We start from the raw sequence: 17,114 nt of genomic DNA, 5'->3' as shown, positions 1-17,114 counted from the left end.
CTGTTTTTGTCTTTTGTTTGTCAGTCTATCTTAGTATGTCATGTACTGTGTATGTGTCTATGTGTGTGTGTGTTTTTGTATGTGTCTGTGTATGTGCGTGTGTTTGTGTGTCTTTGTATGTGCATGTGTTTGTGTGTCTTTGTATGTGCGTGTGTTTGTGTGTCTGTATGTACTTGTGTTTGTGTGTCTATGTATGTGTGTTTGTATGTGACTGTGTTTGTGTGTCTGTGTATGTGTGTTTGTATGTGACTGTGTTTGTGTGTCTATGTATATGTGTTTGTATGTGTCTGTGTATGTGTGTTTGTATGTGACTGTGTTTGCGTGTCTATGTATGTGTGTTTGTATGTGACTGTGTTTGCGTGTCTGTATGTGTGTTTGTATGTGACTGTGTTTGTGTGTCTATGTATGTGTGTTTGTATGTGACTGTGTTTGCGTGTCTGTGTATGTGTGTTTGTATGTGACTGTGTTTGTGTGTCTGTGTATGTGCATGTCTTTGTGTGTTTGTGTGTGGCTGTGCGTGAACAGATGTGTGAAAGTGCTTGTGGATTTTATCAACATTAAGCCCTGTTTACATGTGTACATAATGCGTAGTGCGCAATGCGAAAAAAACGTTTATATGGAAATTCAACTAAAGTGTATCCATGTATCCACAATGCGTGGTGTGCTTTTGAACCATAGACTCATTGTTCGAATCCGCATCACACAGCTACACGGACACCAGAATCTAGAAATTCCAAGGCAATTTCCAAGAACTACACGTGTGTAGCTGTTTCTTTTTCAATACATCGTTCACAAATTGCCACAGAATTTCTTTCCAGGTTATGTTCTGGCCTGTCATTTTTGATTCACCCAGGAAGGACCACACTATCTGTGTTGTATTTTCCTCAATCTCAGATAGTACATAATACATAACAATTGGATTCAGTTGTCTGATGTCATGTCGCCCGGCAACAGCGGCCATCTTGGTTCTAAACAAAGAAAATCATTACTTTTTATTCTGGCTAGAGCTTTTCTTATGTCTTGTGATCAGAATGTGTAAAAGTCAAATCATGATCAAATTTATGTGTTTTTTTTCCTCTGGAAACGCTTTTATGCTCCCCAGAGAGCTATGGCATCCGCCATTGTTCTGATAGTTTAGAGCCAGTGTTACTAAGTTACCATGCGTTATTAGGATGGAAGTGATGTTACGACTGTTGAAGCGTATTGCAATGTCTTCATTTTCATATTCCTGTTTCCGCATTTTGGACAAGCAAGGAGCCATAACCATAACTATGATTTGAGGGTAGAAAGAACAAACTGACACATAGCAGATATTAATATAGCACGCACACGTGGAAATGGCCAATACGCATTACGCATTACTCAAATCACATTGCACACTATGCATTATGCGCACATGGAAACAGGGCTTTATGTATGCATAAAGCACCAGTGAAATGATCTTGTCATTATCATTATTGCAGCCAGCCCGATATGAACAAGTTGTATAGGGCATTGTGGCTCCGCGCTCCAGTCTTTGCTTCGTACCCAAAAGTTACCGAATTCAACAACAACCGCCTCATTGTGTGGCATTGAGCAAAGTCACCTCGGCGGGTGGTTGGATGGGAGCATCACCCTTGAATCGTATATCTATGATGTTCGCATGGGTGTACGATCCGATAGTGATGTCGTTTCTTCTTCTCTTTACTAGCCTATCCTGCTTCTTTGGTTTGTGAAAATTTATTTTTGACAGGAGATATTTTTTTTCTGTAAATCTTCTGCCTGTCTGTTCTTGGTTATTTATAATTTAGCTTATGATATCTTTAGGTTATGATTTTGATTTACATTTGTACTATTTTTGTTAGATTGCTTGTTTTTTTTGTTTTAGCGGTCTCTCATATAACCTCAATTGTGTTGGAAGAGACCTAAAGCAACAAACAAACAAACAAAAAAAAAGTCACCTCGCCCTAGCTCATTTGTGGCACTGATATGACCTAAATATGTTGCAAGCGCATAAAACTCTTAAAAACAAACAAATCTGTGAATTTATTATATGATGAGAAAGAAGCTCTAATTTAGAAATGGAGGAAAGTATTTTGTGACAGTGGTTGTTCATCAGAGCCATCAAGCCTTTGGAGTTTATCGCAGCTTCTATAGCACTAAACAGACAATAGCAATTGCTTGCTACCTTTTGGAGAGGATGCTTGTCTATCACAAAGTACTTTCCACCAAATTTTATAGATTGTACTATCCAATCAGTACTGGGTGGACCCAGGATTGATCCTGTTCTGTTTGCATGTGAAGCGAGTGTTCTCCCAACTGACCTATCAGGACCCTTACTTTGTCATAGAATAGCGCTTTATTTTAAATTTAACAAGAAATTTGTACTGTCAATTTCACTCCGCAGAGTGGAGGATTTCTCTAATCAACAGACTTTTATTAGTTGATTTTTAAAAAGATTTATTTAATCTAAACCGTTCCCACATTTTAGGGCATTAATTTATCTGGAGGGCAAAAACAACGCATATCCTTGGCCAGGGCCCTTTACAGCCAGGCCGACATTTACCTACTTGATGATCCACTGAGCGCCGTGGACGGCCATGTCGGACGGCACATCTTTGACCACGTCATCGGCCCCAATGGAAGCCTCAAAGGAAAAGTAAGACCTTGGCCATTTCATCCATATAGACGAAGATCATGTGCTTGCAGGTTGTGCCATGATAATAATGATAATAATAATAATAATAATAATAATTCATTTGTACACTGCTAAACTTCCACTGAGGCGCTCTACAATGTAATCGTCTAAGAATTTTAAATAAGCAAAGACAAATACACACACAATCACACACATGTATCATTCAATCCTAAACAATAACAGATTTCAGCAAGAAATTAAGTGAGTAGGAAAGTGCCAGAAGACAATAGAGAATAAAAATTTCGTCGCGGCGATGAAGGCTCGAAACCAGTGACCTTACTGGTATGACAACTTTGCCTGGCCGGGGAGATTGTGACTCTACCATATGCGCTATCCATGATCGTGGATTCAAGCCCCCATTCTCCATTGTCTTCTGGCACTTTCCTACTCACTTCATTTCTTGTTGTTATCAACATAAGTGCCTGCTCCACTCACTTTTCTGAATTAAAACAGATTTCAATAACCTTGCTAGACCTGTAAATTCTCAGTCAATTAACTGAAATCAGTCAATTTGTCAAATTCAAATATTTAAAAAAGGAAAGAAAGAAAGAAATAAAAAAAGAAAGAATTCACAAAACTAAGCCAAAATTGACCACATTTACCTGGGGAGTCTCAAAACTATGATAAAGTAAATTGCGAATGCCGCAAGTCCGTTATGTAGACATCTTCAAATCGAAAGTTAGGATAGATTGCTACAAGCACATTTCGATTGCCTCACGTTGTAAACAAACTGGTTGACCGTTTCTTCACTGATTGAGTACCTGATCATAAGGAACAATGGTAAGTAGCCTAATTAATTCCCGTGCAAATCAGGACGTTTTCTGGCATTGTTTTGCTCAAGCCCAAGCGAGCTTGCTGTTTTGTGGCGATTTACCTTCATTTCGATTCTTTGAATTTTTCCGTACCGCTAGCTCGAGTTTCTTCTTGATAATTCACTTCTACTTAATAATTCAGTGTATTGGCCTGCAATCATATTTTTAAGTTTTTTTTTCTCTGTCATTTACTGATTGAAAATCAAGTTTGCTCATTGCTACATTATTCTAATGTTCTCACAATGGCTGAGCTGTTCGTGGATCGCAATTCAGACTTGTCGAGCATCGATAAAGATGTGAGTCCCGTGAGGAATAAATTCAATTGGTCATGGCTAGAAGTTAAAGATGATAATGGTGATTATTTTTCTATGTCAAAAAAATTCCAGAGGCAGGAATATGACTTTGATGAAGTCATCTTTACCTATATGAATGACATGCTTATTTAGCATTCCTTCTACATCAAATTATGGCAGTCATATTTCCAGTAAGAAATAACACCCACTATTTTGATATATTGTATTTATCACTCTCCTCTCCAATGATGCCTTATTTAAAAAAAAATAATTGAATCTTCAGTTTGTCGAAGAGTTTCAGTCAATTTTTATAGAGCTCATTTACAGGTCTACCTTGCGTAACAATGATGGTGGGGGATTGATTGTGAATCAAATAAGTCAATAATGAATGAACAAATGCAGATTGTCTCGTTAAGATCAGAACAGGAAGTGGAATCAATTTCAGTATTATGTTTTATATAGCACAATATCCACTAAACATGCTCAAAGGGCTTTACAAGGGGTCCCTCGTCAACAGGAATACTTAACTTGTAGGATGAGACATGATGCTTGTTAGGTGATTTTACAATTTTGTTTATAGCCAGAGACAATGCTGTTAACAGCCAGGTACTCATTTTACACTTGAATACGTGAGAGAATGTGAGTAAAGAGCCTTTTCCAAGGACTCAACTATGCATCACTCAGAGAAGGACTTGAACCCTGGACAGTTCCAAAGGTGAGTGTTATGGCACAGGACTACATGACATAGCCACACAATGAATAATTCACAAGATTACATTACATAGCCACACAATGAATAATTCACAAGATTACATTACATAGCCACACAATGAATAATTCACAAGATTACATTACATAGCCACACAATGAATAATTCACAAGATTACATTACATAGCCTCACAATGAATAATTCACAAGATTAATTACATAGCCACACAATGAATAATTCACAAGCTTACATTACATAGCCACACAATGAATAATTCACAAGATTACATTACTTAGCCACACAATGAATAATTCACAAGACTACATTACATAGCCACGCAATGAATAATTCACAAATATTTGTACAAGGTCAACACAAAGAGATGGCAGAATTGTATATTAAATCATCTCCTTTTGTCTTTTCCTTTGTTGTGGTCACAGTCCAGAGTGTTGGTCACTCACGGAGTCCAGTGGCTGCCAGAAGTTGACCAGATTGTAGTGATGGACAATGGACAAATCAGCGAATCTGGCAACATGGAGGAACTCTTGGCACGGAACGGAGACTTTGCCAGGTTTCTGACCCAGTATTTTGTACAGAGTGGCGAGCTGGACGTGCAGGAAGTGAAGGAGATTGACAATGGTAAATCATATGGGGTCGTTGATTTCTGCCTCTCTTTGTCTCTCTAATCTGTTGTTTGGTTAGACTTTAATTTATGATTGTTTTACATTCATTCATCTGTTCATTCATTTATGCATTCACTCATTGTAACATTTCATTCATTTATTTATTCATTTATACATTTCATTTATTCAATCATTAATATATACATCCATTTATTCGTTTATATATTTCATTCACTCATTCATTCATTTATACGTTCATTCATTCATTCCTTCATTAATACTTTTAATTAATTCACTAATTCATTTATACATTTCATTCATTCATTCATTCATTCATTCATTCATTCATTCATTCATTCACTCATTCATTCATTCATTCATTCATTCATTCACTCATTCATTCATTCATTCATTCACTCACTCCCTCATTCTTTTATTTCATTCAGTCGTAGGCAGTGTGGCACAATGGCTGGATCCCCACCTCACTTTCAGATTTTCTATTCATTGTCCTTAATAAAACACCATAAAACTCATGCTTCATATGCTGGTATAAATTCATTGTCCTTAATAAAACACCATAAAACTCATACTTCATATGCTGGACTATAAACTCATTGTCCTTAATAAAACACCATAAAACTCATGCTTCATATGCTGGACTATAAACTCATTGTCCTTAATAAAACACCATAAAACTCATGCTTCATATGCTGGTATAAACTCATTGTCCTTAATAAAACACCATAAAACTCATGCTTCATATGCTGGACAATAAACTCATTGTCCTTAATAAAACACCATAAAACTCATGATTCATATGCTGGACTATAAACTCATGTCCTTAATAAAAACCATAAATCATGCTTCATTGCTGGACTATAAACTCATTGTCCTTAATAAAACACCATAAAACTCATGCTTCATATGCTGGACTATAAACTCATTGTCCTTAATAAAACACCATAAAACTCATACATCATATGCTGGACTATAAATCATTGTCCTTAATAAACACCATAAAACTCATGCTTCATATGCTGGACTATAAACTCATTGTCCTTAATAAAACACCATAAAACTCATACATCATATGCTGGACTATAAACTCATTGTCCTTAATAAAACACCATAAAACTCATGCTTCATATACTGGACTATAAACTCATTGTCTATAATAAAACACCATAAAACTCATGCTTCATATGCTGGACTATAAACTCATTGTCCTTAATAAAACACCATAAAACTCATGCTTCATATGCTGGACTATAAACTCAATATTTAGGTCCCGATCGCTCAATGGGCAGAGTACTCACTCTCACTTCACAAGCAAAGGGACCACGATTGATCTCGAGGGCAGTGGAGATTTTTTTTTTTTCTGACCCTCCGGTCCACCCAGAAGTGATTGGGTAGCTGGTAGCTATTAGATCTGGTGACTAGCTTCCCATCCAAAGGGTAGCAAGCAATTGCGATAGTCCGTTTCATGCTATAGAAACTGGGATAAAACTCAGGCTCCATGGGCCAAATGGCTCCGAAGGATGACAAGACTAAAAAAGAAATCCCCCCCTGATACAATAACGTATTTAAACGGTTAGACAGATGGCTCCGAAGGACGACAAGACTAAAAAAGAAATCCCCCCTGATACAATAACGTAATTAGACGGTTAGACAGATGGCTCCGAAGGACGACAAGTAATAAAGAAATACCCCCTGATACAATAACGTATTTAAACGGTTAGACAGATGGCTCCGAAGGAAGACAAGACTAAAAAAGAAATCCCCCCCTGATACAATAACGTATTTAGACGGTTGGACAGATATGTGGCCTGTGTCGGGGTGCTGGGTGGGGTTCCTGACCTCCCCTAGTGGGCATGGAGGTCACTTATTCTGTCTTCTATTCCCATTTATATGTTTTCCAACTTGCTTTTTGTCTTTGTCTTGGAATGAGATCACTTGGTTTTGTCTTTTCCCTTGCCAGAGTCCTTGGCTGGGAGGGAAACAGTCGAATGTAATGTTAAAGTTTTGGGAGATACTATTTAGATGAGCTCTGTTATATATTGTTATATTTGTTGCTTTGAATGTATAATGTAAGCATTTGAGCGTGTTCCTCTTAGTAGGGACCTGTGTTTGTGTCCTGATGAGACATTAAAGTGATCTCAAACTAAGTACACTGATAATGTGCTCTTGGACTCTACATCTGTTCCCTTTTTCAACCAATTCCCATGTTTCTTAATTTTCTTGTGTGATTTTCATTGTAAATCTGGAATTTTTGACTCCCATTTTCTTCCTTTTTACTTAATGTGTCGCAAGCGCTGTAAAAAAATTAAAAACAAACAAAACATATATTGAGGTCAACCAGACACCAGAATGTCAGTTTTATCTAACAGTTACACAGAAATGTGGGATTGTAGTACTTCATCACTTCACAACAACAATGTCCATCTTCTCCAATAAGACGATGAGACATAAAACATTGAGTCAGATTTCATTATTTCGGCCTTAAAATCTTTATTTATATTTATGTGTATGCATATCTTTGTGTTTGTGTATTTGTGTGTGTGTAATAAGTAATTGTAAAGCTCTGCAGAGCACCTTTAAGTGAATGCTTAGCGCTATAGAAATATATTATTGTTGTAGTTATTCTTGATTATAACACACCTTTTGTAGTGATAATAAAATAATTTTAAAAAAAACAGTCAAGCTAAAAATGCATAAATGACTTCCTGTGACGTAATCATATCATTGGCTGAAACAATTTAAATCGAACGTCAAGGTAAGCAGTCATTTATCGAAAAATTAATGACTTCCGACCTTCACCCTTTAAATTGATTTTCCGTACACTACATCGGATAGAAATTGTATTGAATTAATGACATCTGACCTTCAACTTTTAAAATAAATTTCCGTACTCTGCATCGAACGGAAGGTGTATTGAATTAACGACTTCTGACCTTCTGACCCTTATTATTATTATTATTATTATTATTATTATTATTATTATTATTATTATTATTATTATTATTATTATTATTATTATTATTATTATATTATTATTATTATTATTATTATTATTATTATTATTATTATTATTATTATATTATTATTATTATATTATTATTATTATTATTATTATTATTATTATTATTATTTATATATTATTATTATTATTATTATTATTTATTGTTGTTGTTTGTTGTTTTATTTTTATGTCATTTTTATTATTATTATTATTTATTATTATTATTATTTTTATTTTATTATTATTTATTATATATTATTATTATTATTATTATTATTATTATTATTATTATTATTATTATTATTATAATCTCTTTCTGTTCCAGCAGACAATACTTTAAAAATGAACATCTTTCAACGCCTGATATCGGTGGCGTCTGACAGTGACGGAGAAAGTATAAAAGATGTGCATGAAATCCAAAGGCTTTTATCTGTCGTCTCCAGTCATGAAGTCAGCACTTCCCTGGATGTGTCACATGACTTTTTGGGTCTCGACATCAGGCAGAGGTAACGAAAACACAAATTGGCAACAAGGCACTGACCCAAGATAAAAAAATCTGATTTTTTTTTTTTTTTAATTTTTTTTTTTTTGTGCTGCTCATTAGTCTTGTGGTATGAAACTCCCCTTCGGACCTGTATAGCCTGGTTTGAATCCTGTTCTGAGCAGCACATAGTTGAGTTCTTGGAAAAGGCTCTTTGCTCACATTCTCTCACTGTACTCAGACTCGGGTGTAATCCGAGTACCTGTCTGTTAACAGCTTTATTTCAGTCCGGAGGGGTGGGGGGGGGGGGGATGGAAACAAATTGCAATATTGTCTCACGGGCGATGTGTCTTGTCCTACATGTTAAATATTGCTGTTGATGTAGAATGGGCAAGCTTAGCCTTAATAATAATAATAAGATGAAAAATAAAAAAAAAGAGAGTTCTATATGACATTTTCACTTGAATGCCCAATGTGGCGAAATATCATTTTTTTATGCTGCATAGACTCGTATTTATATTGAACCTAAATGATGATAAATTTGAACTTTAACTTTATAAAACCTATAAGCGCAGTTGTTTCAGCGTTATCATGTATGTCGAATGAACAGAATTCTACACTTTCTTGGCTTTTGTACACAATACTGATGAGATCATTCATGTGTCCGTAATGGCTGAAGTTGCCAATAACATTAGCCCAAGTAAAACTATAGAGATTTGGTTGTCAGAATTATAAATCACATATGAATGTTGTTCTCCATTAAATATTCAGTGTTTATTTCTCTTACTCTAAAGTAAAGCACCTCTGAGCACTCTTTGTGGAAACCGGCGCTATATCAAATAATAATGAAAACGTTGATGCTTGAAGCTTGAGGGAAAATAATAACAGTAAGGATTGGATTGTAAGCTTCAATTTATTAGACAAAGACAGACACTGTGGATGTTTCAGGTTTCCCCTTTATCAACAAAACAGGATGAATGAAACACTACAGATGTTTGAGTTATTGTGATAGTGGCGATGTTAAGGTGAATTCACTCAAAATGTTCACAGTGTCTGTCTCCGTCTTATAAATTGAAGCTTATAATTCAATCCTTATTGTTATTCTTTTATCAATAATAATAATTATAATAATAGTCATAGTTCAGAGATCAATATCTTTTTAGTTTTTCTTCTAAGAACAATACAAGTAATTTCTTCAATGGCTTCAATAAGAATATTACCTTTTCCTCTTTTTAATTATTTTATTCGAAAATATCAAATTAAAAAATTAGGAGCAGGCACTGGTGTAAGATAAAGAACTGAACAAGTGTGTATGAAAGGTGCCAGACAAAGCAAGAAAGAAAAATGTAAGAAAAAAAAACATCCCAAAAAACCAGTCGACCTTGATTGTGGATCGAACCGCAGACCTTCTGATTACAGTGTAATGGTAGCACGTCTGATTGGCCATCAGAAGGTCTGAGGTTCGATCCCCAGTTGAGGTCGACTGATTTTTTGGGATGGGTTTTTTCTTGTATTTTTCTTTCTTGATTTGTCTGGCACCTTTCATTCACACTTGCTCAATTCTTTATCTTATTTTATTGTACGTTATTCTCCTTTTTTTTCTTCTCACTCTTCCTCTTTTCTGGACCAGATTGTACACTATTTTTTTTCACAACCTTCCTCTTTTTTTTTGGATAAAGTTTATACACATTTTTTCTCAAATCTTTCTCTTTATTTTTTAACTTGTTCATTTTTTCATCTCTTCAAGTGGGTAGTTCTGTTGTTTTTCTAAAACTTTTTAAAGACTTTTTTTTTTTAATTTACAACTAATTTTGGTTCATTTTTGATGACAGCATTTCGTCATTGCATCAGATCAGCCGTGAGGTGGAAAGTGTCAAATTTGTGGAAGAACCAAAGACGGGGATTGTCGATGCGAGTCGATTGACGTCTGATGAAGAGGCAGTGGGAGGAAGGGTGTGTATGTCTACAGCTCTGTGCTCAAGACTTGAGCTTTTATATAGGGCAATATCCACTAAACGTGCTCAAAGTGCTTTACAGAAAGTCCCTGACCAATTGTAACACGTAACGTATAGAACGAGACATGACACCTTTTAGGCGATGTTACAATTTATTTCCGACAGAGACAATGCTGTTAACAGCCAGGCACTGGTACTCATTTTGCACCTAAGTGCGGTGGGAGAATGTGAGTAAAGAGCCTTTTCCAAGGAAATAAATTGTAATATTCCTTAACAGGCGTCATGTTTCGTCCTACATGGTAAGTGTTGCTGTTGGCTGTGGACCTCTTGTAAAATGCTTTGAGCATGTTTAGTGGATATTGCGCTATATAAAAGCTTATTTTGAGTTCTTTGTTATTGGCTGAAGAAACGTTTTGATCCCGAAATGTTTTGTATTTGTTTTTGTTTAACTGTTATATTCAATTTTGTTCATTTTTTAAAAGTAGTTGTTCAGCGCCATGGAACAGGAGAGTTTCCAGTTTCTGTGGTATTTAAAGGACAAAAGCAATTTCTTGCTGCCCTTTTGATAGGACACTATTCTATTGCAAAGTGCTTTCTTTCCGATCTAACAGACCTAGCTACCCAATCACTCTTGGTTAGACGTGGGGATCAGAAAACACCCACCATTAATATCTTTTAGCATTTTTAGTTTGAAATTAATAATAATAATAATAAATGGCATTTATATAGTGCTTTGTCACAGGCTCTAAGCGCGTTACAGTGATATAAAACAAAACATATTACAGTAAGACCAGTTTGATGGAAACGTGATATGAATTCAATTTAACAACAACAAAATATGAAAATAGTATTTCAATATTATGACGTAAAAAGATAAAACTTTAAGCGAGATTTGAACGTTTCCATGTTTTGGCAGTAGGGAATTTCTTGTTTCAGGTGACTTATACTGTATGAAATGGAAATTTGCTTCCAAGTGGGTTACTTTAGTGATAATTAAAGTATTGACATCCATGAACTTGCAACAGACCCTCCCTCTGCTCACAATACACAAGAGACTCTAAAGTGGCTGGGTAGGGTTCCTGACCTCCCATAGTGGGCAGGGAGGTACTTACTTTGTCTTCTATCCCCCTATATCTGGCTGGGGTTCCTGACTTCCCATAGTGGGCAGGGAGGTACTTCCTGTGTCTTCTATCTAACGGTATCTGTTTTCCAAATGCTGCCCGTCTTTTTTTAGGAATTAGATTAGTTATTTTTTCCTGACCCTGGCTGGAGTCCTTGGCTGGGAGGGAAACAGTCGAATGTATAGTTACAGTTTTGAGAGATGAAATTTTGTTCCTTGTAAATCATCTCTCTGTTATGTAATGTTTTTTTTTTTTTAGCATATGATTTATAAATATTTGAGTGTGTTCCTCTTAGTGGGTTCTCTGTGTGGTGTCTGCGTGAGACTTTTGGTGATCTCAAACTAAGTACACAGATAGTGTGCTCTTGGAATCTACATCTGTTCCCTATTTGAACCAATTTCCCGTATGTTTTACTTTTTCCTCAAGTCCTTGTAATTGTACATCTAGAATGTTTTTACTATCCAAATTTCCTTCCTTTTTACAGGCGGTGATATGACCTAAATGTCTTACAAACGCCGTAAAACCCTTAAAAACAAACAAAAAACAAAACACTAAAGATATCTCCTTCACATGGAGCCTGATCATTAAGTGAGCCATACCCTTACGGCTCTCACCAAAGAGCCTCGGTTCGGTCTATCCAGAGGGCTCCCTCGTCATGGAGGTAGAAAACAAAAGTCTCTATGAACTTGAACGCTTGACTAAACACAAAAAGGGCTGGACAAAATTAGTCAAGGGTGTAAAATTGCTCATGATAACAATAGTCTTCAACAGTCTTAATGTCACCTCCTTCCTAATGACGCATGGTAACTTAGTAACACTGGCTCTAAACTATCGGAACAATGGCGGACGCCCATATGAAATATTTCCCCGGCGAGCATAAAAGCGTATCCAGAGGAAAAAAAACACATAAATTTGATCATGTTTTGACTTTTACACATTCTGATCACAAGGCATATGAAAAGTTCTAGCCAGCATGAAGATTAAAAAGTAATGATTTTCTTTGTTTAGAACTAAGATGGTCGCCGTTGCCGGGCAGCGTGACATCAGACTACTGAATCCAATTGTGATTGTAGCATCGTTCACACCTCGTCAGGACTCTATTATCACAGTAGAATGCAATGTGTGCTCTACGGAAAGGCATTGAGAAACGCATTGATTGAAAATAATTTTAAATTTTAAAATTGAGCTTTTATATACTGCAATATCCACTAAATGTGCTCAAAGCGCTTTACAATGAGTCCCTAGCCAACAGCAACAGTTAACATTTAGGACGGGACATGAGGCCTGTTAGGCGTTGTTACAATTTTTTTCGGACAGAGACAATGCTGGTACTCATTTTACACCCGAGTATGGTGAGAGAATATGAGTAAAGAGTCTCTTCCAAGGACTCTATGCGCCGAGCGAGGCTCGAACCCAGGACCTTCCAATCTGAAAGTGAGTGTCATACCACTAGACCACACAGCCGCATTACAGTCTGTAAAGGTGTGTATGATACAATGTCAGACAAAGCAGAAACAATCATTTGTTTTATACACATTATATATATGTATATATATATATATATATATACACGTACACATTGTTATATTTATTATATATTCACATTTGCATTGTTTTTTCCACGCCTTTGTCAATTTTCTCCATGCATCAGTGCCTGCTTTTTACTGTTTGGCGGCATTACAATTTTTATTACAAATTTGGCAGACAGAAGGAATGCTGTTAATGGCCAGCTACTCATTTTATACCTGAGTATGGTGAGAAAATCTGAGTAAAGAGCCTTTTCTTGGGACTCAATTGTGCGCCGCTTAGAGGGGGACTCAAACTCAAACCCTGGACCTTCCAATCTTAAGGCGAGTGGCTTACTGCTAGACCACATTAATATGTCCTTCACCTTCTCTTTTCTTCTACCACAGGTGTCCACCAAACTCTACTGGCATCTGTGGAAGGGCGTGGGTCTTGGTTACACCGCGGTCATTTTCTTCTTCATCCTGATCTACCAAGTGACTTTCAACTATGCCAACTACTGGATCACTCAGTGGAATGACGACGGCCTTTTGTCCAATTTCACGGCCCTTCCTGCAAACAGCACGGCCCGTATCGATAGAAATGCCTATTTCGTCGTCACCTATACCATCATTGGCCTCATTCAAAGTAAGTGCTTGTGTTTTTTTATCTTTTTTTTTTTGATAATAGGTTAATCTTTTTTCTTTCATTCGTTTCCTGGTCAATTTTTTACAAATAACTGATATAGCTATGTGGTCTTGTGGGATGACAGACATTGGATGGTCAAAGGTTTGAGTCCCTTTCTGAGTGATGAATAGTTGAGTCATTGGGAAAGGCTCTATACTCACATTCTCTCACCATACTCAGGTGTAAAATGAGCACCAGGTTGTTAACAGCGTTGTCTCTGTCGGACAAAAAATTTAATATCGCCAAACAGGTGTGTTGTCTCTGTCCAACAGGGCCCTTTGTAAAGTGCTTTGAAAGCACGTTTAGTAGATATTGCGCTATATATATGCTCAAGATTGTTTTTTGTTGTGTTTATTATTATTATTATTATTATTATTTTATTATTATTATTATTATTATTATTATTATTATTTTATATACCATTATTATTACTATTATTATTATTATTATTATTATTATTATTATTATTATTATTATTATTATTATTATTTCAATTAGTACTGCTGCCACAAGCATATCAATGTCCATATTTATATTCACCTCCTCTAAGACAAATCTCACAATAAAATAAATCTACCAATTTCAGCGGTGTCAGTTCTGGTGTTTTCCTTCGTCTTATTCATCCGACACGTGACGGCGTGTCGAAAGCTACACGAAAAACTGTTAGACAGTGTGATGAAGGCCCCCATGAGCTATTTCGACACAACTCCCATCGGCCGCATTCTGAATCGATTCAGTCAGGATATGCAAGTCATCGACAACGACCTGTTTTTGGATCTCTGTGACGTCATCGACTTCTTTCTGAAAGGGTTCGGCATTCTTATCACCATTTCCTTTACAATACCCTGGTTTCTTGCCGTTGTTTTCCCAGTTTTTCTCATGGTGGTCGGTGTACAGGTGAGTTACAGAAAAAAAAGTCTTATTCGTCCTTCAGAGCCATCGGGACTCATGGAGCTTGAGTTTATCCCAGTTTTTTTTTTAACTTGAAAAGAACTATAGCAATTGCTACCCTTTGGATAGGATGATAGTCTATCGCAAAGTACTTTCTGCCAGATTTAACAGACCCAGCTACCCAATTACTGCTGGGTGGACAGGGGGTCAGAAAAAATCTCGACTGCACCCAGGATTGATGTCAGTCCCATTGCGTGTGAAGCGAGTGCTCTACCAATTGAGCTATTGCAACTTCCATTGGCCTTTAATACAGAATTGATGTCGGTCCCATTGCGTGTGAAGCGAGTGCTCTACCAATTGAGCTATTGCAACTCCCATTGGCCTTTAATACAGAATTGATGTCGGTCCCATTGCGTGTGAAGCGAGTGCTCTACCAATTGAGCTATTGCAACTCCCATTGGCCTTTAATACAGAATTGATGTCGGTCCCATTGCTGTGAAGCGAGTGCTCTACCAATTGAGCTATTGCAACTCCCATTGGCCTTAATACAGAATGATTCGGTCCATGCATGGAAGCGGTGCCTACATTGAGCATGCAACCATTGCTTTAACAAAGCGCTATGAATGTCAATTTGTCGTTTCCAGGAAAAAAGAAAAAGTCAATTTAAATAGCTTTGGAAAGAAATAATTTGTCCTTAGCATGATCCAAAAATGCTCCAAGGTCCTGAATGTAGGATCTAAGAAGTTAAACTTTCCTTTTCAACAAGATTTATTGAGTCAAAGAGGCGTATACAGTTCTGTAGCTGGAGCCAAAAATTCGTATTTCTATGAATATTCCGTAGTACTAGGCATGTCTGTTGGACCAATAATGCCTTTAAGTTTAAATGTTCTGTGAAGATAACACAGGTCAAAGTGGTTCTAAGCTGCTAGAAGTTGTGGATCGTATCAAGCTGTCAGTCTCAGGTTGGCTTTGACATCGCCATGTTTAAATTCTCTGTTTTCATCTGGCACTTCTCCATAGCCTGTATTTCTCATCATTATCGATACAAGTGTCCAATCCACACAGAAATAAATAATCAAAACAAATAAGAGAGAAGAATGGATTAACAGTTGGGCAATGAGCGCCACGGATAGATGTATATTTTTCCATATGACCACTCCTGTAAAGACTTATAGCCTAAATAAGCTCAGAAGACATCATCTTTCAACTAAGAACACAACACATAGCTATCAACAGCCATTTAAGCAAAATTACAAAAGACACATCCCTTTCCTGCCCCTAATGTCAACACCCCAATGAAACAATAACACACCACTAACTCGAATGTCAACTTCTTGAAAACCTGAGATGCACATCCCTCCCACCAAATCCAAGCATCAGTAACACACTGTATAGTCACCTGGAGAAACTACAAAAGACGTCTAACTTCTACGTCATAGTCATGGCACAAGACCGAAGGGCTAGAGCTCAGGTGGTCGCTGGTTCAGATAAGTATGTAAGTGAACTTTGTGAATATTTTTGTTGTTGTTTTGTTTTGTTTATCTCATTCCATGTTTCAAATATTGTTTTATTTATTTTTGTATTTTTGGTTGTGCATTTCAGCGACTGTTTGTTGTGAATTCTTGTCAAGCCAGGAGACTGGCCTCCAACAAACGGTCACCCATCTACTCACATTTCAGCGAGACCTTGTCGGGTGCCTCGGTCATTCGTGCTTACCGGGCCCAAGACCACTTTGTGAACGAATCCAATTATAGAATCGATGATTGTCAAAGAGCCGCTTGTGCCGCAGCGGGTTTTCACAGGTAAAATATTTCATTTTTGTATTTAAAATCACCTCTTTGTTTTGTTTTTAAAGGTTTTACAGCGCACATTAAGGTCATATCAGCGCCAGTAAAAAGGAAGAAAATGAGATATTCAAAAGTTCTAGAAGTACAATTAAAGCAACCAAGAAAAGGTAAGACAAAAGAGAATTGGTTCAAATAGAAAACAGAATAGATTCCAAGAGCACACTATCAAAGTACTTTGAGATCACCTAAAAGTCTCATCCAGACACAAGCACAGGTCCCCACTCACACTCAAATGTTTACAAATTATATATAATATGTAAACAAAACTAGACAGTGCATAACAGAGAGATGATTTACAAGGAAAAAAATATCATCTCCCAAAACATTTGACTGTTTCCCTCCCAGCAAGGTCATCCAGCCAGGGCCAGGACAAAACCAAGTAATCTCATTCCAAGGCAAAGACAGAAAGCAAGTTGGAAAACAGATAAGGAGGGATAGAAGACACAGTAAGTACTGTACCTCCCTGCCCACTATGGGAGGTCAGGAACCCCACCC

The 17,114-nt window shown here is 36.7% G+C and overlaps 1 protein-coding gene across 7 annotated transcripts in view; it reads left to right on the top strand.

Moving 5' to 3' along the window:
* The window catches only part of LOC144970364 (multidrug resistance-associated protein 1-like), a 98,280-nt gene that overhangs the window by 53,585 nt on the left and 27,581 nt on the right, over positions 1–17,114 (top strand). For 5 of the 7 annotated variants that reach the window (XM_078909952.1, XM_078909929.1, XM_078909946.1 and 2 more), the window contains exons 19-25: positions 2,471–2,638; positions 4,933–5,131; positions 8,460–8,640; positions 10,448–10,568; positions 13,605–13,842; positions 14,468–14,778; positions 16,375–16,574. In XM_078909952.1, the coding sequence (XP_078766078.1) occupies positions 2,471–2,638; positions 4,933–5,131; positions 8,460–8,640; positions 10,448–10,568; positions 13,605–13,842; positions 14,468–14,778; positions 16,375–16,574 (1,418 nt within the window). The remainder of the gene's footprint in view (positions 1–2,470; positions 2,639–4,932; positions 5,132–8,459; positions 8,641–10,447; positions 10,569–13,604; positions 13,843–14,467; positions 14,779–16,374; positions 16,575–17,114) is intronic. The other 2 variants (XM_078909968.1, XM_078909977.1) reach the window with 1 other exon arrangement.

The sequence above is a fragment of the Berghia stephanieae genome, chromosome 1, assembly GCF_034508935.2.
Source record: "Berghia stephanieae isolate SIO BIC M18660-M18661 chromosome 1, UCSD_Bste_1.3, whole genome shotgun sequence".
Classification (NCBI taxonomy): Eukaryota; Metazoa; Mollusca; class Gastropoda; order Nudibranchia; family Aeolidiidae; genus Berghia; species Berghia stephanieae.
This window is presented reverse-complemented; position numbering and strand designations above follow the sequence as displayed.